Source organism: Necator americanus, chromosome V, assembly GCF_031761385.1.
Source record: "Necator americanus strain Aroian chromosome V, whole genome shotgun sequence".
Classification (NCBI taxonomy): Eukaryota; Metazoa; Nematoda; class Chromadorea; order Rhabditida; family Ancylostomatidae; genus Necator; species Necator americanus.
The window spans coordinates 23,231,533-23,258,335 of NC_087375.1; the positions used below are offsets into that span (position 1 = coordinate 23,231,533).

The following is a 26,803-nucleotide window of genomic DNA, read 5'->3' on the forward strand; positions in this document are numbered from 1 at the left end:
CCATTTTCCTTCATTTCTTTTTTTTTCATTTGCGTTGATAATGACTAACTGTTGGTTGGGTATCTCAGGCATCAACGCATTGAGTTGCGAATAGAAGGCTTCCTCGCTGTAGTAATGGCTGTATTCAGCGGTTTCCGTAGATACGTGGGGACTTGCTATCCAGAGTTTACGTGCTCTGCGATTCTGGAGTCGTACCAAGGAGCACCCAGACGGCGTTGACCCAAATTCTTCTACTAGATTGTTGGAGTGGTTCCTCACAGCCATCGCGCAGCCCCTTACTTTCCTTTCATCAGCATCGCCGCAGTAGATAGTGGTATTGATGACGGACGTATCTGTGATGAGTGTTTACTCCAGCGCAGCAAACAGTACACAGAAATATCGTAGAAGTCTTGACAGGGCGATTTGTTGGAGTTCACCGAGGCAGAACCGCCTCTTGCTTCACTCGGACTGCAGCGATGAGTGGTGCTAACGAAGGTCCCCTCAATACAACCTGTACGCTCTGCCGCGCCGATTCCAGCTCAGCCGCTTGGGCAGCCGCAGCTAGCTTCAGACCGTTGTGACCCGACTGTAGCTGATAAGCGTGCCGAATGTAGAAAGAGAAAGTTAGTCATTGAATTTGAGTTAAAACCTTCAATAACTTTCTAGTCGCATGTTGGATAAAACAAGGATCAGGATCAAAAAACCTACACGTTGTCACTAGAAGATTCCCACTTTCCGATAACGAGTTACGGATTTTAGAGTTCTTTGAAGGGTTGGTCCAATTAAAAAGTAGAACCATTGAGACGCAAGCTTTTGACCTGACATTTAACATAGTCCAATATATTTCTTCAATTTCGTAGTTGGTTTTCTCTCCTTACTTTTATTGTTACTATCAAAATATGTAATGAAAGAAGCAATAAACCAAACCAAATTCAACCGTTCGAAATAGACTGACTGCTTAAAGAAAATATGCTCCAAAAACACAACTAACAGAGGGCGTTTAGAGAACGACGCATACAGTCGAATGCAAAAATAGTAGAGACCTTTCTAGTGGCTCATACTCGCTCGAGTACAACAAAACGTAGAGGTTTCTATTTTTATTTTTTTATACTGTCATAAAGATGTGTAATACGTCATCATCAACAGCACGAATAAGACATGAACAAGTTCAGTTATTTTTTTTTTCTTTTCTCCAACAAGGAGCATTTTCTGGACTAAGAGAATGTCTACATCACCGTCCACATCCACCACTAATGAAATCTTCATAAGACAACAAATGTACAATAATTAAATAAGTTGTTAGAGCTTACCTATCAGGTATGTATAATTTGGACAACACAACAAAGAAAATTATGAGTCTCTGTAAGTGGAGAACGACCGATTTAAAACATGCGTGCCAGTACCAAGAACTGCGACTGCGTAGTCGTTTTCAGAATGGTTGGCGGTACATAAAACATTGATGAGGAAGTGCAGATCGTTGGCGTTCATAGCACTACAAGTTTACCATCCGATTTAAATTAAACAATAGAAGAGATGATTCACTCCGGGAGAAATAAATAGAATGAAATCAACTAAAACTTCCAATGAAAGCAATACATGATCAAATGTGATGGATGATGAGCACGGGAACAGCAGAAGAAATAAACAATTGTTTTAGGAAACTTGCGAATGCTCTACTATGAAAAGTATAAGCATAACAATATTTAACCCGGAAAAACTCCGCAGATTTCATGCGATTCCTCAATATAAATCCACAAATAAACGAATAGATAAAAGAAAACAGCAAAATCACATACTCCTCACTGTGCGAGGACTTTACAGAAGCTGAACTACCAAATGCACACTGCATTATCTACCGCAATGTTCCACGCAGTAACATCGATGCAGATCATTCATCTCAGCCAATGAAAGAAAGAGTCAAGGACGGATATAGTCGGATCATAATAACATGAAGCTCGGCGCAGTTACGTAAGTGCGCTTGAGGGAATTGTGGATCGTGGCATTTAAGATCGAAGCGGACCCTTGATAGCACTACCCATCATTGCAATTCGCGAAGCTCCCACCTTGATCATAACCGTTAGCTTTACAGCGCCGCTTATGCAATTGTACCGAGCGCCATGTCGTTTTGATCCGGCTAAAAATACTGGTGTTCAAATGCGCAAGGTACAGGAAGGATGAGTATGCACCAACAAAGGGAATACGATAGACCGCGGAATGACAACAAAATTTGTACAGGAGGTAACACTGCGATGAAGTAGGGATTGTCGCAACTACGTCACGCTGGTATTCTAGGATGCTGAAATAAAACGTGTGATAGTCGAGTGTCTCCAATGTGAAGCAAAAAAAAAAACAGTGCAAAATGAATTTCATTTCAAAAAGAACCACAAATGACTCAAGCTACTCAAAACACATACGTAATTCCTCTCCAAAACTGAGATAGAGGTAGCACTTTCGAAAGATTTTGATTTAAAAAATATACGAGTCGCCTTCGAGAGTACCATATCCGAATTTGAAACAGTTTCAAAATCTCCTGTTCATGCTCTTAAAATTCCTATCGGTTTTGAAATCTTGTTGGTTATCTAGAGTCGGTAATGAAAAAAGAGAATGATTTTTTGGAAGGATAGAATTCTTGATTTACTATTTCACTGACGAAGTTAAGGTGGGTACACGTTTAACATGTAGAATTTCCATCAACGTTGAAGACGATGACTCGAAATGGAGGATGGATAGGATGCCACAATGCAGTTTCCGTTTCGATTTTTGAGAGTAATATTTCTACCACTCCATTCCTTTCGATGATATTTCCTTTTTGCAACTCACCACTATCCCCAGCGATTACAGGTAGGCCATTATCGGATTTCACATGCAACAATTTCTTGCTTGGGATATCATGACCTAAATCCGTCTCGCTCGATCTCTTTCGCGTCATCGGTGACATGTCGAGCAAGTGTTTATCTCCTTCTAGACTGCAAAATATGAAATTGCTCCCCACAGGTTAATTTTATCTGACTTATGTGGCTCCATTCAAACTTACTTCACTCCCTCGCCTCCAACACAGAAAACAGGTGTGAGTGGCGTATCCGCTAACTCTTTTTTTCCCTCAGATTTGATTTGTACACTATTTATGTGGGTTGTCATCTGCAGTAATGTATGTCATATTAAACACTCCTTTCTTGTGAAAGCCAATATGAAAGCAACTATGATAGCTTTACCTTACCTCGGGAGTAGAGGAAATCCTAGCCACTGATTCTGAACTTGCCACAGTTGCAGAATTGTTCATAGAATTCTGATTCTCAGAAGAGGATGAGTTCGCCGACACATCCAAATTCTCTGTTGAAGACGACACCAACCGAGACTTAAACAGAGATTTGAATAACAACAACTCAGAATGCCTAATACTTCCAAGCTAATTTTGCAGCTCATTATGAAGTCTAAACATTTGATCTATCCCATCGTGATTGCAAACAACGTTAGAATAAGAACGGGGCAATCTATACAACAACAAAAAAATCATGTGTAAATATAGAATGACAGTTACATACCAAGTTTGATGAGGATCCGGTGCCTGATGACGTTCGTACAATGCTTCGTCTAACGGCATGGCGACCTCGCATGTAATCTTCTTTGGAGATCCACTGTCCTACATCCGCTCTCCGAACGTATTGCAAATCTACCTAAAACAGTGAACGTAAGCATAATATTACTACTAAACTAGTAACCTAACTGGGCTCCTACTCTTGAACCCCTTTCACACCACTGACTATGACCATAGTCAGTGGTGTGAAAGGGGTTCAAGAGATGCTGATGATGCTATCCAAAAGCATGTTTTCGATTTCTGATCAAGTTGCGACCAGTACCGCGCTTGTTGCGAACGCACAAACACCGTACCGTAGAGCAGAGGTCGAGCATATTAGAAAACGTAAAAAGTGGTTTAGTGACTACTTCGAACTTGTTTTCGAGTATTCGCGAGTTCAGTGCTTGGTCAAGAATACATGTTTGACAATTTCAAGAATTGTTGCGGATTTAAGAGGTGAAATATTATCTTTAAAGTTGTGAATGATATTAATTAAGGTTAAATAAGATGAGAGTTCTGTGAGAAGCACAATGCGGACAGGATGAGGGAATCTCCTGTAGTTATATTTAGAGAACCGTAGTGGGAAATTTTGTTGGGAGTGAAAAAGCGCTGTAGGTCAACACTGGAGAAGAACTGTGATTGTAAAAAGTGTTGAAGAGTGACAAGAAATCAGAAGTAAAGTCACTCTGAATTGGAGAAAATAGAAACGAGAAATTGAATAAATAAATAAATAAATAAAGTTTTGAATCAATTTACTATTTTCTTTTGACCAGTCTCTCCTAGAGAAACTAAGAATTGAGGACGAGCCGCCATATGTCGCTACGGCGACTTGCCGAAAACTAGAGATCATGGGTCAGGAAACTGTTTCCCGCCCTAATCTCCGGAACTCGTTCTAACAGACTACCAGCTTTTACTGGACTTTCAGCATCCTCTGTAGCAAAACTTGTTCAATGTTTGTTTGTTTTCACAGACCTTAAATCCGCTATTGGGTTGCTCTTTGAGTCTTACTCCCCAGTTTTGGTAGAAAACCTTCCCAGAAAAATGGAACACTCTGACAGATTCATTGCGAACACATCTACGGGTGATCAGTGTGTGATTGAGAAACTACGAAATAGTAAGGGACACGCTTGTGTAAAAGAAAGAATAAGTAGCTAACCTGAGAGCGATTAGTTAGAAGCAACATGCTATTCACTACACAGTGTTGTTGATTAGTTTCAATTTCATTAATGCGCAATGTCGATTATTTGAAACCGTCCTAAAACCAACCAAACCTTTCATCCCTGGGGCGTCGATAAATTAGTACCAGATTTGTGTGAGAGGATGAATATGCATGATTGATTTGACATATCGGTCAGCTCCTCCCAATCATTGTAGCTACACACACGTTCGCAAACCTCACGATTTTCAATTGAGGTAGAACGCAAAACGTAGGCTCATCCCCATAGTGATTCACCCACCGTGTACCCTATCCTTTATCTTTTGAAGGCAGCCTACTATGAAACGACGTTGAGATCTCTCATAGCTTCCGCGGTGTAAATTACGAGTATAAACGTGACCACGTAAACTTCCCCCTCCTCCCATCCATCTCTCAATTCGTCTTCAAAAATATCGTGGGAAACTTCTACCATCACAATAACGCATCTTCGTGCACGCATCGCTTCCCCAGCCGTCTGCAACGCTGATTTTCAAGACGATTAGGAGGAATTGAGCGGTTCTACGTTCAAACTCGTAGTCTACACCTCGAACATTATATTTAGCCTACAGAGACCTTGAAATCGTCCGTTTCGTGATATGTCGCCTTTGATCTTATCCTAAGAGAAAATGAGGGATAATAAGTAAAAACAATATATGGACAGAAACTTCTCGGAAATTAAAGAACTCAATTATCAGCATAAAGAGAACATAGGAAAAAAGAATGCATCACAAAATCTTCACCCGACCAAATACTTTCGAAAATATTGAGAATACCGCCACTGTAAAAAACTTCGGCGTCAAGAGCTGGTATAGTGTGAAGGAGGGCCGAAGCAATGGTAAATCATATAAATAAATGCAAAATTAAAGGCATCACCCCACAAATCTGGGGTAGTGCGGATTTCAGGTGGGTTATGCCTACGGGGTCGTAGGTTATGGGGAGGAGGGTGATTCCTTCCATTTCCTCCTAGTTGCCGTAAATAAACGCCTCGGAAGGTGCGGCGCTTGCACAAGGCTGGCGCGCTCCAATCGAACTAGTAGAAAATTGCGCTCTGGAACGCTCGAAGTCGCATCTTCGGCCCGTTTTTTACGCGATTAGGAAGAAATGGACGGAATCACCTTTCTCCTCGTAATCTACGACTCCGTAAAAGGCATAACCCATCTGAAACCCGCACCACCCAAGATTCGCGAGGTGATGCCTTTAAAGCAGACGAACAATCATTGGGAATGCTCTGCATTTCAAAGATTTTCCGTCTCAGAATGATTGGACAAAAACAAATAGAGTTCATAGATAGACAAAAAAAACCTATCTCAGCAAATTTCCTAGTTGAATAATGCGTGTCAAGTATCGCATGCAGAATTACAACTCACAAAAAGAGGAATAAAAAACAAAATCACCTTCATATATTCATTGTACTGTTTCATTTTGATCCCTGTTGTAACGATAATATGGTGGAATTGACTGATCTCCACAGTTAGGTCAAACGCTTTTGCCATAGCACGGTCGAATTCTAACCCAATAAACCATAACGTGCAAACGGGATTCCTAAAGTAAAAACACATTATAAGAACAGAACGTTTTTTAGACGCCAGAAGGTTTCACCCTGTTCTCCATTCCTTTTTGCAGCATCTAATACAAGAGGAATAATAATAAGAATGAGATCAAATGAGATCACTAATTCACTATCACTACTGATTAGTGCATTGACGATATTACTACTGATGCTAAAGAGATGTAAAAAATCAGTCAACTAACTAACTTTTGTGTGGAGTGAACGAGTACCCAAAAAATTTGCTGCTGACAATCTGCCACTAAAAGTGTTTTCCAAAATAGTGAGAAAACAAAAAAGTATACCAAGTGAAATTCACTGACGATCGCAACAGCTTCGTACGGATTTGGTCAAATGAAATGGACAACAACAATGCAGTGCCATGTTACACAACAAAATTGCATAATTTTAACCACCACGGTGAAATTCTACCTCCCCACTGCCATTTTTAAAACATATAACAAATTCCGTCGAGTGATACATATCAAGAACAGGCATGTTTCCAAAAGCTCCTTCCGAAGACTGGAAGTGTGCTTTTTTCTTCCCCAAGTCAAAGATGTCGCATGCAAATAAGTATGATTTTGATTTACATTATCAAGAAATATGAGTTGGGTTGTAGCATTTGGGAACTACGACTCAATCACCTCCATCATTTTTGTATTACCCTATTAGCAGGCAGCAAGTGGAGTAGCTTATCTCGGCTAGAAACACTAAATTAAGGCCTATGACATCTTAACAACTTTGTTTAAAGCCTAGAAAAAAGAAAATTGCTGAAAGGAATAAGTTCAGCTATACTCTTTCTTTCGTGCGAATTATAGAATGACGTGCATTGCAGGTATCGAATATTAATGATGCTCTACATTTTCTATAAACGTGGCTTTTATTTGAAGATGAGAGTTAGAAAACTAAGACTCACTCATAACCAGGACCAAATTGTGGCACTGCACTTGGTAGCGGTTTGTACTGTCGAGGATTAATATGAGCAAGTGAAATCCCTTGATTTCTCTCAAGAGCTCCAATCAGGTGCCGGATCTTTGACTCAACAAATCCACAAAATATCAAATGATCTTCCTCATTCTTGGCTGCACAAGTTAATGCTTAAAAGTAACATTATACTAAAAGACACAAACTGTTCGAAACGAAATGCATGAATGTTAATGCAAAAAAAGAACTTACAAATGAAGTGCTTATATCTCGTGAAGAAATTCACTTCTTCGAAAAGTTTCGACCACTCCGCACGGCCTTCGTAAATATCCTTCATGATTTCGAGACCTCAAATTAAAACAAACTTTTAAAAAAAGAAGAAAAAAAAACAACAACAACTAAACAGCAGACTATACCTTCTTTCATTTCGTTGATCATGATACTTCTTGTAGAATTTGTAACATTGAAAGTGGAGTTTTGTTCAGGGAAAGCAGGAGTAAGAATAGGCATCAAATGGAACCTGCACATATAATTTCATGAATTAATGAAGTAATGACTTTCGGGTTACAAGAATGCGCTTATGTATAACCTGTCTGAGCCACGGATACGAGGGTCCCAGACAAGTTCTTGGAGATTTCCAATGTCTGGGCGATTCGCAGAATCCATGTCTTTTAAGACTACTGGTAGAGGCCACTCCCTGAAATAAAAAGGAATTAGAGTTGACAATAGTTCGAAATGATATGAAACAGCGCTACCAACCATGTAACAAACACTAAAAAGAACTTAAGAAGTAGTTTTGATGGCGAAGCATTAGGATATAACTGGCATGTCCTAGCCACTAAGATCGCCCACGTCACGCCTCCCAGAAATCCTGAACGAAAAAAAAAGAAAATACTGCATGCACTAACAAAAAAAAAGACACATACCTAAAACATTCGAGTAAATGCCGTGATTTTTTGCCCACAATTTTACAGCTCTAAGACATAATGCGAACGACTCTGGATAAGGTACCAACCGAAGAATCTCGTCTGCTACTCGACAACCTTAACAAGCGAAAGTTACTTCTTTTCTTTCTGAAGATGATACTTTGCTAAGAGTCATTCGCTAAAATTACTTTTCTTTCATTTTCATAAGTGATCAAAAGCAGAAAAACTCATATTTTAGCATTAAAATAACACTGACACAATTTTACAAGCACATACTTGCCCTTTGTTTCGATACAGATTCTGTTAATAAAACTCATCCTATTATCAGCGAAGCTTGGTCAAGGACGTAACCAGTACAGAAAAAATACGACAAGCTCATAAAGATGCGTTATTAATTCGCTGCGACGAATAACCGTAAAAAATCATGTCGCAACATAATACTTTGTATTGAGATGCGCATTGGCTACTCTGAGCGCATTCATGCCGAGAATGCAGTCTCAATGGCAGTGAGAGAAAGTAGTTCTACGCGCATCCTCAGCAGTTAAACGTTCAAACGAAACAAATTTCCTCTTCTACCAAGAAAAACCACGCAATCATTAAGCAATAAGGTCCTTACACAACACCGCTTAGAGGTTGTTCCTCTTTACTTTTCAGCAATTCAGTGTTTTTATAGCCTCCCTAACTCTCTGCATTTAAAAATCACATTTCTGTGGTTCTGATTTTCATGTTAATTTTCTTTCGTTTTCAAGCTTTTTTGCGCCTGATGTTTTTTTTTTCGCTACTTTCATGTGATGTGGATTTTCTTCATAATGTCAGGTTTAATTCATGTGGTCATTTCTTAAAAGAATTGTGAATGTCGAAGAAGCAGAGTTCATACATGTAAGAGATAAGAATGGTCCAATTTTAGCGAATCCGTTCATTTTGGTCTGATTTAAATCAAATGGCACTTATAAATTGCATGTTTCACTGCTGAAGGCCGAACAGAAGGGTTCAAAGAAGCTAATAATGGCAACGCTCAACTTCCTTTCCTTCCCGCTTCACACCTGTAATGTATGTCCTTGAATGAGCAGCTACAACCGTAGATCATACTGCCGCTCATCTGGATTACAGTACCTACTGCTGTGGGAGGGTAGAATTTTCTTCCGTCCAATTAGAGACAGCCAACAAGATGAGCGTAACCATCTCATAACACCAATGATAGCCAGCTTCGGTAGCCGAAGGTATTCGGCTTAGTATCATAACAGAAGACTAATCAGAATTAAAACTGCAATGACACTTTGGTGGTCTTCAAGTGAAAAAAAACGAAAAAAAAAACTAGTAAATTGAAAGGAATATGGAGATAAATATCGGGAAATCAAAGATAACTAGCGATTAAAAAACCTATGTTCCCTTAGCGAAGGTGATAACCGATCCTATTGTAGGAATTCATTATTCTAGACCACGGTGAGCTAAGTGACTCTCCGTTTACCTATTAATTATGTTCACGCGAAAAAAAAAATCCAGAAAAAGAAAATATCACAACACATTCAGGAGGAAATTAAAATCCCACCGTTCAGAGAACGAACACTCTTGTCATCCAGGTTTTTCAGAAGCATGTCATCGTTTAACGTCTGATCATCTGGCACTTCCTAAATAGAACAAATTAAAAATATTACAATTACCACTCTTTTGAAAATGTTTCGTTATCTCTTTAATAGAGCAGAAGTGACGCTAACCTTAAGGGCTAATCTCGCGAAGAGGATATCAAGCTCAATACCAGCATATTTAAGCTTAATTACAGGAACGAATGCATCTTCCACTGCATGAAGATCAGTAACGTTTTCGTCCTAGAAGTTGTCAAATATTAATCATGAAAGAAGTGAGAAAAACGTAGGACGGAAAAACAAATATTACTTCTTTAAGCATATCATAGAACGATCCAAAGAAATCCTGACGATCAACATGTCTTGGCGCTACACATAACGTATCAATATCAGCACCTAAATAGTGCCATACAGAGGGAAAGTACTCTCAATTATTTACTTACTAAGAGATTACTAAGAGCAGATCAATTTCAATTAGTGATCAGCTCAAAGAAGGAACACAAAATTTAGATTTGACCCAGACAAAATAACCTTTATGTTATTTCATGTACGATTCATATTGCGAGGAACTAGAGAAATCAGCAAGAAATGAAAGGATGGCAAAGGCTTTCAAAAAAAAAAGAAACTCTCAACAACATAATCTGAAGTTGTGTAATCAAAATCTAAGCATAGAAACATCTACGAAACAACCATGTAGAATTAATAATCTATATATTAAGAAAGTTGAGATCTAGGAAATTTAAACTAGGAAGGGAAGAGAAGAAACATACCTCTAGCATGTACTCCTAGTCGATATGAGCCAAAGGTAAACAATTTTCCGCCGACATTTTCGCACATATCAGGAGGAAGCTGAATAATTCTTATAGAGACGATAAGAAAATTTTGGAAATGATCAAAATAAGGTCCTACCTTTGACTCAGAAACCTTCCGAACCCAAATCTTTACAAGAGAGTTTAGTTTTCGCAGCACTTCAATTCTGGCATGCATCTCCTCATCAGTTTCGAATAAATTAAAAGTTTTAAGGCATTCGACAAGCTGAAATAGAAGAAGACTTCTTCTATTACGAATTTACAAAGGAGCTATCATAGCAATAGGTTAAAACTTCTCACCACAGTTTGTACACAACAATGTTGTTTAGAAGAAAAAAAAAGAAAAACAAATACGTACTTGTGCCGTAAGCCTCAAATCACGAGCATCAGGTAATGCCTTTGATATAGGTTGACTAACACCCAAACAGGGAGTTTCGCGGGCCTCCCCAAGCCCGTTCTCCTTGCTCATCCCCTGAAATCACCTGTCCTACTCAAAAGCGAGCTTGCATAGAAAAACACTGTGGCCACGGTTCCAGTGAACGGTTTAGAAGTGCTTCAAATCCAGAAGGAAACACAAACGAAAAAACAAAGGCAAGGATCGAAAGAACAACCATCAGCTCTCAAATTTTTATTTCAAAAAAAAAAACGAATTAAAGAATGACAAAATTAATGGTTGCTAGGCAACAAAGGATTCAAGAAAAGCTAGAGAGGAATCACCTCAAGGAAAAACAGCTTTCTATTCTAACGATTACACTAATGCAGGTTTAATGAAAATAATTAATCATATGCATCTTAAAACTACAGCATACCACATATCGAAATAAACAGATAATCATATGCCAAGTGAATGAAAAGCAGTTGGAAAAAGGGATAATAAACTCACTTCAAAGCAAGTGTCCGAGAAAAAAGTCCCAGTATCTAAAAACATATCTAATCCCACCAAATTGAACAAGAACAAAAAGCCCCAGCCTCAGTGCACGGAAAGTTACCTACAAAAAAAAAACTTGCAGTATGGTGGGTGAGGATAGCAACCGCAATTGCGACAAATGCAAAATATGTGTCGTCGGTAGCCCCGTAGCTGGTCGCGATCCATCACGAGTTGATTCTCTCGCAGCGCGTTTGCGTCGCAGTTCTCTGGAATGGTGCGCGTTATTTCGAGCGCGCTTCACAATACCTCTATACTTTGGTACACAACCACCTCCAACATTTTAACACGCTATAAAAAATTAAAGGAATCTACATAGAAAAACTGGATGTATTTGTAAGAAGTGGAAGGACACTTTATCCAATGACTTCTAGAAATTATATGTGACAGAGGGCGGCTGTGGTTGCCAATACATTGCTGAAAACGAAAGTTCTTCATCGTTTTCGGGTTAGTTTGGGCGGAATGGTGTCGGTTTCCTACCGGATCCAGTCTTTCATTTCCTCACACTTTTGAGACTTGAAAACTTCAAGGGATCGAGGACGATGTCTGAGAGCGTTTTACTTTAGGTATCCCCGAAGAAAAAACATGTGCTTAAATTTTGTGACCGTGCTGGCCAGCTTACGTCTACCCTTCTAAAAGTAAAACGCCATGGGAACATTTCTCTTAACACTCATTGCGAGCGTCGAAAGCGGATGTTGAGCCGTGCCACCTTCTTGTTGAAAACATACATGCTCGGAATCCAAATAGGCTATTTTGGGACGCAGAAAGGTCTTCAACATCTCGGCGTACCGTTTTCCAATCACAGTGACCGTTGCATCATTTTGGTTAAAAGGTATGGGCCGATAACACCAATTTCCAAAACTCAATAAGCAAAGCGGCATTTCATGTACTTTTCTGAAATATATTCAGTTCTTCTACCTAAATTCCTTTAATTTTTATAACTGTTTAAAATGTTGTAGATAATTATGCTTCACCTTATACCGTGTTGTTTACGTGTTTCAGTGCATTCTCAATCAAAGTGCAGTTGATCATACACTCGAAATGTTTCGGAACACTTAAAGGCAATGTATCACGGAACTGACGTAATGCGGAAACCCCTGAGGAACCGTAGAGTTCCGCTTGTAGATTATGGAAAATAGCCTGGTTTCTGCTCAACTTTCCCTAATCGCAGAAAAAAAAAGGCTTGAGGACTCGTTTGTTCCTACACCATACATTAGAACGCGCCATCTTTGTACTCACTCTGGTTCCCTCATTAATGTATTCGTTGGCTCTGTTTAGATAGGCTGAAGAGGAGACCTCGCTGGTTTTAGACCGCTCACCCGTTTATGTGCGCACATAATGGTGACGCGTTTTTAAGTAACTCGTAGGAACGAGTGCAGTTTTCCACGCCGTTTCTCAGGACGACTAAGGGGAATTGAGCCGGCCATGGTCAGTTGTATTGGTATTTGTACGTTTCCATCTATTTTCCATACCAATATCCATATCAAATTCGTGATATGCTGGCACTGTGCTTGATAAAACTCGAGCTTTGTGGTAGTCAGACCAAACGAGTTAAGTTCTGTGCAGTTGATTCGGATTTGCAGTATGGCAGAGATGAGTGGAGCTAGCGAGAGTCTCCCCTCGATCCCAAATGTAGTAGGGTCAAAACGACATGAATCACGTATGCAATCGCGTAGGTGGCTTCTCTTGATCCGTTTCGGTGGAGCTTGGCGAAGCCCTAGCCGCACCAACCATCGGTGCAGTTTGCGACGGTGCAAACTCGGTTCCAACTGCTGCCTCCACCGCGCCGGTTCGAGCGGATGCGTATCGTTAGGTACCCGCAACAACCCATCCTTACGGGGAAACTACTGGCAACAGCGATCGTTATTGCGCTGCGCAGCAGTTAATAACGTCAGCAGAGCATCGCAGGATGCCCTTAGGAGGTACCCGAGCGAATTGGGTGCAGCCCATGTGTGTGCCAATAGCAGTGATCGCCGCTACGCCTGTCCAGACGCGCTGTCCATCCTTAGGCTCCGCCCACCCCTTCCACCGAAGACGCGAATGATATTTCTACCTATATACCCTGACAAAACGAACTTATAAGGAAATGAAATGATAAGAAATGAGCTGCACAATGATAAATCCGTTTGTAAATGAAGATTTCTCGGTTAAAAAAATATATATACACAATATACGATATATATGTATTCATAGATTACTGGAAACTTACTAGAAATCGCTCCTTTTGGGCGATTTCTCACCCTGATTTACGCACAGAATAGGTTAGGTTGAAGGTAAGTTATGTACTCCAAACAAACACTTCGCTACCGATACAAGAGATTGCTAAGACGATGAGAGTTGATGCTTGAAATCAGCGAAAGAGCAACAATCTGAGCAGAAATGGTTTCGCGAAAGTCTGGGAACAACCAGGGAAGGCATGTTTAAAACAGCACCATATAATACAGATCAGTATCAGAAATGAAATTAATGTGATGGGAAGAAGAAGACGATATTAACAAAGTGTCTAAGGAGAGAGGATAGTGGAGGCTTATTAACTGTTAATAAAAAAAGCATTGAGGTTAAGTATCTAACTCTTGAATGGAGCCCAATCGAAAGGAAGCACCGCCACCTAGAGCTCCTAGTCAATAGTGATTGTTTCAATAACTCTCTGCAGAGGCTTACAGGTGCACTTCGCATGACTTTTGCAATAGAGATTATAACAAATTACTGGCATCTGAAAATGAGAACATTGTTGGAAATAGCAAAACTTCTTTTTTCAAACATCAATTATCAGTCTACTTTCTCGCCATCTCGTCGGTGGACACATGCTGGATCAATGCTGAAATAACTAAAGTTATTTTGTAATAGAAGTGTGTGCAAAGATAACGGATTCACCGAGATGTCCGCGGCTGATTTGCATCCGATTCATCCAGGTCGTCTTAAAAGAACATTATAAGTGCAATATAATGTACACTCCTAGTGCTTCACGAATTAACTGACACTGAGCTGAACAAAATGAACTGAATTAAGTGCTTGGAAGCATTAAAAGTCGATGGCAAACGACTTAGTGACTGAGCTTGAAGAGTACTACACTTTCCTTCAGGGGAACCTTATTTTCAATTCTTTCAGTTTTTTTTTTCCAAGAGACTCAGTAGCTTTTCGTGTAGATCTATAATGTGGTATTAAAGAGAGTACAGTCTGGATACATTTATGTAAAGCGAGCGGCAGTTCAAAAGTTCAACAAGGAGATTTCTGCCTGAAAAGCACCGCTACAGGTAAGTAAAAACTCGTCGTTTTCGTTTCACTTCGCTTAGCAGAACAAAAATTACTCAAAGTTAGAACATAAAAAAAAAACTATGATTTGACTACTTGTGCAGCCTGTGCGAGCATTTCTGCTCGCATGGCTACGATTTTCTCTTGGCACCGGTTCTGTTATCACTATTTGGAAGGAAATATTACAGATGCAAAAAAATAGCTTGAACTTCCGGTTAGATTAAGGCACAAAAAATCCAACGCCTTCGCCAATTCGTATCAGGACATATGAATTCGCGCCTAATTAGATCTATATAGCAAAGTTTCAAAGATATCTCTTTGAAATTAGTTGATTGCAACTGCATTCCATATACTTGAATGCTTTTCTCATGAAGTCTCATGAATGATAATTTCTGAGCTACTATGTTTAGAAGAGGTCATCGGAAATTTCCATTAATTAATTTGAGAAGACTCCATTTTAGCACTGATCTGCTTTATTTCTAGTTCTACAGCCATTCTCACCATATTCAGGTCGAATTATTCCTGTTGTTCGGAGATATCGCTTTGCTTTGAACTCGTATTCTTTCATACGTTTTTCCAAATACTTGAAATATGCGAGCGTCTTCTTTGTTATCTGCAACATCGTATTTTTGTGAGCTAATTTTCATTAACATGATCGCACCCTTTCGAAAGAAGAAAAAAAGAATAAAAGAAATATAGAGAAGGACTATATGTGCTGCATCAATGAGACGTCAGTTCGTTCATTGCAACCTTATCAAATTTTATCAATTAGTGCACCTCCTCGTGAGTCGGATACGCAGAACGCCATCGTTTTCTAACGCTATCACACCACATTGTACCACATCGACACCTGAACCCAGCTCGTGACAGGTACCAACCCCCGTAGTCGAAAAACAACTAAAATAATGTAGAGTGACTAAAATTGGGTCAATAATAATCTGCGATTGAAGAACCTGCTGGTAAGGAGAAACACTCACTTCAGACCCACCAAGTATGGGCTGCGAAGCGAAGAGAATCGCTCGAGCACGAGAAAGCCGCATGTCGTTCTCAGCGTATCTATTTTAAACCATAAAATAAAAACGCTAATGGCAAAACGCATTCCTTTACACACCTCAATATTGTAAGATTGGGGAAACACCCGTGGGAAATGAAACGCGCGATGTTTCCCTTTTTCGTGGGGTCGATGTAGACGACGTTGTTGAATGCGCTAAACGCTTCACACTGAAATTACGAAACATTCGATTGATAAATGTAACCTAGATCTATTGGCATAATCATAATGCCCCTATGCAGACTAATTTCTTTTCATAAGAACTGCAAACCTTAACATTTCTGGCGAATGCGATCTTTTCATAAATTTCGGTTTCTTCCAACGATTGTAGGCAGAAAGCGTAGTCCAATGACTCAGGCCCTCGTTTCGTCATAGTTTTTTGCTGAAAAAAAGATATCTGCAAACACGTAGACGAAATTTTAAAGGATAGCAGACCCACGTCGAGGATTTCGCCGCAAAACTGGAGTACTGCGCAGCCTACAATGATTGTTTTAACATATTTTGTGGTCAGAACGGTTGATGCTGTCTCTTTTGTGACCACTAACCTTGTGGTATGTTACTTAGTGTACGTAGGCCAAAACCGACATCGTCACTCCTGCGAAAGATCTCGAACCTGAAGAGAGAATGAGAGGTATTGAGAAAGCAATAACTTTCGAACAGCTTCGCAATACATATATTCCTGTTCACTTAACAATTCGCTGATATAAAGTGAAATAAAAGCAGTAGGTCACCATGAGAAATCAAACTAAAAAAGAGATCTAATAGTAGACTATGGAGACTGATCAGCAAAAATTGGCTTGGAGACCGACACTGCACTACACTAAGTGCTATAGGGTGGACACCGACCTTTACAAAGTGAAGGAGACCACTTTCAATTTCACTCGCCAACATGGAGGAAGCGATGTGATGAGGGGAGATTCTGCGCTCGAAGCGGTGCGGTGAAGACTCCAAACATATGTAGTATCAATATCGCGGTTCGAAAAAATATTTGGTTGCACGTGAGTGATTTGGAACTATCGCACATGTAGCTGTAGTGGCGCTTTCTTTTTCCACATCGCTACACCCACATATGAAGCAAATCCGAAAAAAAAAAATCAGAACATTCAGTCAGATGGGTTCCTTTTAAGACACATTATTGGCTCATGAGTCTGGGGGGAGGGGGGGTCTTTTGCTTAAAAAACCAAGTACAGTTAGGTCAAAACGAGATGAAATTCGATGCAGTTACGTAAGCTCGAAGTGGCGCAGCTACCCACGTAACTGCATCGAAATTCACGTCGGCGGGGGTTAGGAATTCTTGTTGGCACAACTCATCGCTGAAGTTGCGATGGTCCCACCTCGATCCCAATCGCTAGCTACACTGCACCGGTTCGAGCGCAGTCGCCCACGTAACTCACAAGAGCTCTACCATGTTCTGGCTCGACTATAACTGCGGGAGTCACAACCAGTCAGCTATATTAAAGGCATCATCCCACGAATCTGGAGTGGTGCGGATTTCCGGTGGAGTATTCGTATACGGGATCGTAGATTATTGAGAGAAGGGTGATTCCGTCCATTTCTTCCTAATTGCGGTAAAAAACGGCCCGGAAGATACGGCTCCGATCGTTGCGGCGCGCTATTTTCTACAACAAGTTCGATTGGAGTGCGCCAGCCTTGTGCACGCGCGCATCTTCGCAGACATTCATAGTAAATAAGGCATATCTCGCAGACACAGATGTCTCTGTTTGCCACTAGTACACTAAACCTCTCGTATTGATTTTATGCAGAGAGTAGACATAAATGAAGCGATGAAAAATTAAAATGTAGGAAGGAGTTTGAAGAATTTATGCAAAGTAATAAGGACAAAAAGTCGATGTTCGTACAGTTGTTGCAGTTGGAAGTTGAACATTGAACTCGTTGACATTATGACGAACACATATTTTTACGTTTATGTAGAACAGATATGGCGTAAAATATGAAAAGTTATGGGACATGTGGAAATATATACATGTTAGAACTTTTCGGCAGCATGTTCCTGTTAGAATCCTTATCTGTGCGGAGTTTCTCAAGTGAGGTCAACGTAGATCACGCATATCACTCTTACCACTCAGAATATCTCCATTTGGTATGGTTCCAATGACATATTTTTTAATTGGATAGAAGAATTTACTTCTTCTTAATTTCCGATTATATGCGCCCAATTTACCACATCCGTTGTTGCGTCAATTCGCTTTTTTTTTCTCTCCCTTCCAAATTCGCAGTTTCCACTGCGACGTGAGCAATTCGAGGGGAGGTGGCGCCTAGGTGATCCTGTTTTCGCCTCATGTATAATGTCTTTACCATTGTATCCCCTCTCGAACAGAATTTCGTCAAGTATATCAGGGCTGTATGGTGGAAACTGTTGCTTTTCATTTTACTCGAACAAACTAAACAACAACTTGTCGATTGCGGAATTCATAACAGAACACAGAAATTCTACTGGTAAGCAGTAATGTAACAAGGGATTTTTGCCGTGATACAGTGCGTACCAGTTCATTCCATTTCTAGATCATGAATTTAAATTCTAATAATTCTAATGACATTTTCTGTTCAATTAAGTGTTGCGCATAGATTAAATACAAATGTCATATAAGACAAGTATCCACAAAGATTACAACTAAATCACAAACACCACGCTCTTTCGGTGGCAAAAGTGCTTTTTGTTGATGTTATTTCATCCTTCTACTATAATTGCGTTCCACACAACAAACCTCCCGTTTGCTGACATAACATTATTCTTATTTAAGAACAACGAGATTGACTAGCAATTTTGGAAAAATGAAAAGTGAAATGAAAAGTAAACATAGCCAAGATTGCTCTAAAACGTGGTGTACATTTTAAAGGCATCACCCCACGAATCTGAGGTGGTGCAGATTTCAGGTGGAGCATTCGCATACGAGATGGGAGACTACGGAGAGGGAGGTGATTCCGTCCATTTCTCGCTAATTGCCGTAAAAAACGGCCCGGAAGATGCGGCGCCGCACAAGACTGGCGCGCTCCAATCGAACCTCCTGTACAAAATGGTGCGCCAAAACGAATGAAGCCGTGTCTTCCGGGCCGTTTTTCACGGCAATTAGGAAGAAATGGACGGAATCTCATCCCTATCCGTAGTCTCCCATCCTGTATACGAATACTCCACCTGAAATCTGCACCACCTCAGATTCGTGGGGTGATGCCTTTAAAGTAAGTTTACAGTTTCGTTGTTACAATTAATGATCGAATCATTCATCATTCTCCGAATCTTATTTGCGATTTTCCAATCTATTATACTTTAGTACTTTTACTTAAGCATGCCTACACTACAATACAGCGCACAGGTTTTGCAAAAACGGCAGTATGTCCGGAGATGTTACTGTCGCCCACCGCAGCTTTTTTTTGCTGCACTGGGATTCATTTCGTCTTGACCCTACTATAGGTCCTCTATAATCATCTCTGATTGTCTGCTTTCGACGTCCTTTTCCGTTGGTTTCCTTCATCTCTAACGGTGCAGAATAAAAACAGCACTGATTTAGCCTTGTTGTAACTACTCTTCAACAGTTCAGTATACTATCCTTTTTAGCCTCTCTTTCTTGTAACGAAATTATTCTCTTAGAAATGCAGCTCTCAAATTTCCAAGGCGAGCTTCGCACTCCATACTTTCAGCAGGAACGAATCCCTGCAAGAGCTGCAACACAGTCGTTATTTTTTCGCATCCCACACAATTCCAGACCTTCATTTCCAGTGATTTCCCTTCTCAACGAAAACATTTAAAAATTATTTCGATGGATATCTACAAGCAACAAAAAGGTGATCGAAAGGAACATTTGTGCTATTACCTTCCATGCTCTTCTATATTCATGCATTTCCTGCGGTTTACTTAGTGAACTTTCACACTTGACACTTCTTCACATCTCTCCGCGACATCTTAAATTTTGTACATCTCTTTTCTCCTTTCTAATGAGATGAGAGTGCCGGCAGTTTCTTCGCAAACCTTCCAAAAATAAGCAGAATCGGAGCCCAAGCTCCAACTAATTCGTTTCTATGGACTACCATAAAAGGACTGAACAACAGTCTAATCAAAGAGTGCTTGAAGGTATTTAACTGCATTTTCAAAAATTAATTTACAACGCGTGCACGGCAGTCATTTGTACGATTTACGGTGAGAACAGTGTGAACGGGCGACCGTTTTCCAACCCAAGGTCTCAACCTGGCGCATAGAGACATTGACGACGACGGTCTGATTGTCGAGCAGCAGTTCACCAGCACAGCATTCCCCGCGAGTTCTACAAGAATATGCCTCGTTGATGTTGAAAGTAGCTCGACGTGTTGTATGTTGTTTTTACTCATAGAAGAGTGTTAGAAGATCAATTCGAGATGACGTCGATCTATATGCATTACAACGGTGGCATAACAGAGATGCGGGGATACTACATACTTCTGGCTAAAGAGCATGCTGAACCACATAGCTTTTCCGTGAGCCCCAAGGAAATAAGTGTGTCCTACTTTCAAAGATCTTTTTTTTTTCAAAATGTAAAAAATAAGTAGGCTCGCGAGCTCATCAATGATTAACTAAACATTAACTCAACTTTTTGTTGATTTTTGAACTTAGGGTTTAGACGATTGTTGTAGCCTTTGCTGCTCAGAATAAGGTACATGTTGATGTCAACTCAATCGTTATGCAAACGAAGTTAGAGGAAGCCGTTCAGAAAAAAAAGCAAGAAGTACAATACAGCGTCCTATTACTACCTAAGTTTTCCAGTAGCATGCATAAGACGGAGACATGAAGAAGAGACATGCAATTGTGCCGAATACACGTAGAGTACTTTGAAAACGTTCGCGAGCGCATATCCTTAATCTCGAATGGAACGATCCTGTGAGTTTCACAAAAAACGAAGATTTCACCTTCTGATGTGATTTTAACTCATTTGAAAACACGCTACGGCGGTAAGTCGCACGCTGCAGAGGACAGTTAGGAAAGACATGAGCATCAACTAACTTGAATGGAGATGGCAAGGATGTACCACTAAGGGTATTTCTACACTGTCCTCTGCATGAACATTTGTTTCCACATCCCACTATCAACATGTTGAAAAATGTGGCATCAGAGTTCAAGAAAACACGCCCGTCACCCTGAAATATCCATTATGTCGTCGATGATGAAGAGTTACGATTTCAACAGTGACGACCAAATACACAAAATAGAACCGTCAGTTGAAAATTCTTACCATAATGGTACAAGGTGTAAGTTTGTCATTCATACTTCGGCAAGCACATCCGCTGCCACATATCAAATCACTGCAGTCGCATTGGACCTAGGAAATTTTAGTAGGATTGTAGCTCGGTTACCTTTCTGAACTCGTTCTAAAATTCTAGATGAATAATTGCGTAATTGTAGGAATTGGGAATCGCAGCAAAAGAGTAAATGTAACGTACCATAAAAAGGTGCTCATCGTGCTTCGAAGTGGCTTTTTCTCGGAATACAGTGTAGTCATTCGCAGAAATGTACTCAAATGGTTCTGGTTTCATGCAATTTTCTGTATCCGAGTACACATTAACGGGAAAAATCTCCGCACCATTTGAGATATCTCTGTAATTGTCTAGCAAAAAATAATGCTCAAACTCTGACTTCAAGCAGGAATAAATGCTCGCAAATAACTCTCTGTCGTTTTATTGTTCGTTGTGCGAAGTATAGCTGATTAATTTTAATACTCTAATAGTTTTTAATACTTTAAAAACTCTATAATCCCACAATCCGTAGGTTTTAAAAAGTTTCGCTAGACCCTCAGATAAAAATTGTAGTTTAATTCAACCATTTCTGAAATTAAAGCTTCTTTCTACATTTTTCCCGAGTTAGGATATCAGTGAGCAGGTAGGGATGAAGTTGACTAATATGAGCGCGATGACACTCAATACCTCCTAGCAATCCAGAAAAGACTAGTGGAAAAAGTTTTTGTTGCACCCGTGTCTCTTACTATGGATCCTATTACAGGTAATAGGACGACGGAAATCCGCAACACGCCTGCGTAAGCGCAGGTTCGAAGGAATTCTTCTTACATGAGTTAAATTGCTCAGTATTACCCGCCTTTCACTGCGTAGCAAGTTGCAGCGCAGGGGCGCGGGTACAACCAAGGATGTTTGTCACGCCTTTTTCTTGGTTTATTAGGCAGAATTGCGCGTGATCACATAATGGTAATGGTGAACTACACATCTATCCTATATAGATGCTGTACATACGCAATATTCCCTTCTTAACAAGCTTATATCGATGTTATATCTTCAATCACAAAAAAAAATCGTAGCTCCTTCAAAAATACAAAAATGATGGAATAAAATGAATAAACGTCGAACTCACCGATGTAGCAAATAGCGACGCTTAGTGCTGTCGCGGAGTGGATGATATATAAATTCACTAAACTCATCTAGATCCACAACATTTTCGCATCCTCGTCCAGGTCGAAGACCAAATTCGGGTATAAGCTGCTCTATCAATCCACGAAGACGGTTTACACCTGCAACACAAATGAGGCACGAAGAAAAAATGATCATTCGTTAGTATTCCAAATTTCGTTGCGCAGAGGACTCCTACTGTGGAGATTTGAAAGCAGCAAATATACTAAAAGAACTCACCTTATATTTCGTAGCAGTGACTAAAAAGTTTCATAGAAAAGAATCGTTTTGAATTTCTCTTTTAATTTTCATTTAAAGATTAAATTGAGAACGCTACCACGTACTTGCACGACTTCTACTAGAACGACGAATTACAGGATTTTTTCGGAGAGAGGCATCTATTAGAAAAAAAAAACCAAGGAAAAAAATAAATGTAGTCCAAGAAAGAATTAGAATATTTTTTTCGCCATACATGCGATAATCGGACGGGGTTCTCCGGCCTCCTTCACTTTTGGACGGTTTTCGAAAGGACCCCTTCAATTTTGGGCAGCTGGTGAAAGTACTTCTTCACTTTTGGACGGTTGGCAAACGGATCCTCATCACATGAGCTGCACCCCATGACCTAGACCCCCCTCACCTGAGGAGGGTTGGGCTCCTCCTTATAGCAAATATGATACTGACAAAGTAGTAGGTTCATACAAGAACAGACGCTAAGTTATCTGGTCCGCAATTACCGGACAAAGCCGAGTGATCTCTGGGAACAGGCAGTTAAAGCTGATAGAGTAACAAGACTGGCTTCAAGCAATTGCAGCTTGCAAGCAATACTTACTTAGCAATACTAGATGTTTGTTTAAACGGCACAAACGGTTAGAGTCGCCAAGACGATTATGATCCTTTGGTGAGGTTCTGCTGCTGCTGTCGAAATGAGGAGAACAGACCTGCTCTTGACCACTGTGTTTGAAAAAGCATTAATTTCCCAGAAAAAAAAAGCCGAAGAACAGAAACTAAAAGTAGAATAGACTGATACGAGTATCGCGATCGTTGTTCGATGACTAAAAACGAATAGCAATCTAGTTTTATGCGAAACGTCCGGCGGGTTCTGGTACACAAAATTTTTGAAGTCTTGCAAACAAGCTGCATGAATAAAAAGTCCTTTTAGCACCCAATGTAATATAGCGACCACACAAATGGGCAGCAACAATTAGAGGAGGGATGCAGTATAGTAGGGTCAAAACGACATGAATCACGGTGCGGTTGCATAAGCCGTTGCACTCGAAACGACACGTTGGAGACAGCGGCTGGAATTCAGGTGCAACTATCGCGAACTGCAGCAATGGGGTCCCGGCAGATTTTCGAGCATGCCCCGATCATCCCTCGCCAGAGCAATTAGCGATGGTGCGAGAAAGAGATTTACCTTTTTTGTTACTTAAATAGCTAACTCTGCTCACCTACCAGTAGCCATCATACGCTGCATCACCACGCTAATTCACGAGCTACGAAATTGTTCTCAAGAATCAGACAGATCCACTGGAATGTTTTGATGTGAGGTGATCTTAAATGTGTAACTGTACCAGAACAAAGAGAAACCCTCGCGTAAAATAAGACAAGAAGGTGCATCTAGTAGCTCAAAACTACGTATGTGAGAATTTTTATTTCCGTAAACTTATTTCCGGACATATAGACCCTCTGATCTCTGACCTCTTATAAGAAAAAGATTTAATTTGATAAGATTTCTAGGCTTCCTAAGGTAATATCTAAGCAAACCTCGCTCTCGTTCTATTATTAGAATACCTAAGAAAATGGCATGTACTTCTAACTATATTGTTCTTCAATTTATTCGATCCTTATAAGTGTGTAGTTGTTTGCGTCCCTGTGGCCAGAAGACTGGACACGTAATGTCTCGGAGGCATTCGCGGAGAATCTGCCGGGACGCTCTTTACCGTTCCCCGCAGCAATGAACTCCATCCTAACCGCTACGCTCCCCCGCACTCTACACTCGAGCGCAACCGCTAGCGCAATTGCACCGTGCTTCATGTCGTTTTTACCCTACTATAGTTGTGACCTGACAGAATATATGAACTCACGATTCTCCCTCATCAACTCCGCAAGATTTGGAGTAGTCGTGAGAAGACGAGCATTCCTTCGTTTCCGATAAAGCAGCGTTGCAGCACATGCCTGTATTTAAAAAAAAAATTAGAAAGTCTCAAAAAGTTGAAATGAGACCGGGGTTTTGAAATGCAGTTCTCAGAAGAACAAAAATCCGTTTCTATACTCCCTTCAATATTTTCTAAAACTGTACAAGATTAAGAGTAATCTTGGGAATACGAGACGTTAAAACATTCTTGTTGAAAACATCGCATAGAAACTAAATATATCACTAATTGCGAATGTGAGCTCCTTTTGTCATTTTTGAAATTTATTACTGTTATGACGTGCGTATTGTAGCTGCTGTTCTTCAACAGTATTTTCTCAAACATTGCAAAAAGAGCAATGCCACATACCTGTCAGAAGTAGGTGTACCACAGAAAGAGTTTGACTAAGAAATCATTTCCCCTAAAAAATTCCTTCCTCCTTGAATTAATGTCGAACCCATCCCATTGGGTTTGCGGACGGAACACAGAAATGAAAGAAGCCAATTTTTAACTATTTAAAGGCTTTCTACTTTCTCAAATACTGCTGTAGGATGGGAATTTCACCGTGTTATTCACGTAGATTAGACCCGTATTAGATAAGTTGCATTCTTGTATGACCATCCTGTTGTTTTCATGTAGACATATTCTCTTCTCTTCCCTTGTTAGACTTCGATAAGGCCACTCCTCTTTGGCTTTACCGACAACCACAACAAATACATATCCTTCGCTTTCTCTATTTAAACTCCTGCGGAGTAGAAGATCCATCTAGGTCGATCGTGAAAGAGAGGATCCACGAGTGCTTAACCAATAAACTCTTCTGACAACAGCACGGAATAGAGAGATAGGACAATAGTTATTTCAAAGCTCATAATCTGCGTGGATGCTCTGTTACGCGCAACCAAACCAATCTAGTTCAACTAGGAGAAATAAGACTTGGTACGTTACATTAATAATCAGCTGGTATTTCATTATGAATTTTCATGTGTGTTTACCTAGCATGTGCCATAAGCTATAGCGGAAATATTGGTCCATTCATCGGCTAAATAAATTTACTTATTTGACATGATAGGTAGTTGATATTATCACCTGACGCCAGTGGCCGCATCATCACCGAAGGGTGTCGAACTTATCTCTTTATCACTCCTCTGGCCAACCACGATCGCAAACAAGATTAATGTAAACCAAACTTACACGGATTCAATCCATTCGTCACTGTTTCGTAAACTGTCCATCTACACCGAGTGGCCTCAGGTCCTATTTCACCACCTTAGTTTACTCGTGATGTAACCAAAGAAGCGAAGACGAATATCCGAAAGCAGCCAAACAGTGGTTTTAACAGCTTTCTTTCTATGCAGTCGATTTTCACTTTCAGTGGATGGCGCTGTCAGTCTCCGATACGTACAACATCATAGGACAAATAGCGGATAGATAGAATCGAAGCTTAGCTTCGTATCTTTGCTGTAAATTACTCTCGCAGCTGACATTCTCCTTCGGCATACAGCAGTGGTAACATAACTCATCTACGAGTTCGATCAGCTGCCCGTCTACCCCAATTTCCAGTGAAGTTCTTGAGAAGAACCACATTTGCTTACACCTATCAGGGTGCAAGTGTGATCCATAGTCTCCTGCTAACTTCGATACAAAGTCGACAACATGTTGAAGTTTCGTACTCTCCTCGAATATCACAATATGGTAGGTTTACAAAAATTGATAAAGGGTGTTCTGATGGCGTGTAGATGACATCAGCAAGACACCGCTTCACTCGTCTTCGCAAAACGTAGTCGATAGCGAAACAGAACAGGAAAGGCCCTGCAGTTGCACCTTGTTTTTCTCTAGTACCACTTCGAACGATTTTGTACATCAAACTACAGCACTTCGTTGATTCCTGTCATCAAGTAGGCCAACGAAAGCGGCTTCGATAACAAAAAAGGCTAAGGTTGCCACCAGAGTTCACACCTGTTGGATCTGGAGTCTCTGCGATTTGGTGGGTATTGAACGTTTACAATTGAGGGCCCAATAACTATCAAACTGCGGAACCGCAAGGCTGCTCTTCTGGCATGGGTTTTGTATATCCCTCCCACACTTCGATCGTTATTTTGGATCGGCCTCGACGAAAGCCGGCTTGCTCATCGCGGGTTGTTTCTTCGCTAACCGATTGAAATATATATCGTATTATTACTTATCAGTTTAACCTTACATAACTGATTTTTGTGCGTTTTCCCAGAATAGAACCTACTCAACCCAAACATCTAATAAAAATTGAGAAAATACGTCCTTGCACACAATGTTATTGTGCAGGTTCGAACACGTCACGAGTCTATTATCACCATTACTTCATAACAATAACATTGTCATGAGTATTTTACGGTAGTGCAAATGACAGAAAACATGGTCCATACAGATTTGCCCTGGTAGCAACTGTAGAGGACGAATATAGGTGCGATAGGGAGGAGCCGGACCCTTCTCAGGTGAAGGGCGTTCAGTTCATGGGGTGCAGCTCAAGTGAAGGGGTCCTTTCGCCAACGG

The 26,803-nt window shown here is 40.4% G+C and overlaps 1 protein-coding gene across 3 annotated transcripts; it reads right to left on the reverse strand.

Moving 5' to 3' along the window:
* Positions 1-1,982: 1,982 nt before the first annotated feature.
* Positions 1,983-25,042, reverse strand: RB195_014941 (uncharacterized protein; the record flags this gene model as incomplete). 3 transcript variants are annotated; one of them, XM_064205421.1, is made up of 37 exons in its annotated part: positions 2,268-2,275; positions 2,800-2,945; positions 3,014-3,117; positions 3,197-3,334; positions 3,522-3,653; positions 6,143-6,290; positions 7,211-7,391; positions 7,471-7,566; positions 7,635-7,738; positions 7,808-7,915; positions 7,978-8,089; positions 8,145-8,261; positions 9,694-9,772; positions 9,860-9,970; positions 10,038-10,123; positions 10,498-10,576; positions 10,637-10,762; positions 10,895-11,008; positions 11,420-11,454; positions 11,545-11,670; positions 14,033-14,069; positions 14,169-14,174; positions 14,240-14,279; positions 14,336-14,378; positions 15,215-15,326; positions 15,491-15,610; positions 15,691-15,769; positions 15,825-15,934; positions 16,036-16,146; positions 16,204-16,241; positions 16,310-16,377; positions 20,755-20,888; positions 20,984-21,070; positions 21,192-21,345; positions 22,111-22,267; positions 24,230-24,320; positions 24,842-25,042. In XM_064205421.1, the coding sequence occupies 37 exons, from the start codon at positions 25,040-25,042 to the stop codon at positions 2,268-2,270; spliced, it is 3,738 nt and encodes a 1,245-aa protein (XP_064061302.1). The 3 variants fall into 3 exon arrangements, with proteins under 3 accessions (XP_013307339.2, XP_064061302.1, XP_013307340.2); XM_013451885.2 differs by lacking the exons at positions 2,268-2,275; positions 11,420-11,454; positions 11,545-11,670; ... (15 more) ...; positions 24,230-24,320; positions 24,842-25,042 and adding an exon at positions 1,983-2,113 and having other exon boundaries at positions 10,895-11,005; XM_013451886.2 differs by lacking the exons at positions 2,268-2,275; positions 2,800-2,945; positions 3,014-3,117; ... (16 more) ...; positions 11,545-11,670; positions 14,033-14,069 and having other exon boundaries at positions 14,079-14,174.
* Between the last annotated feature and the right edge of the window lie 1,761 nt (positions 25,043-26,803).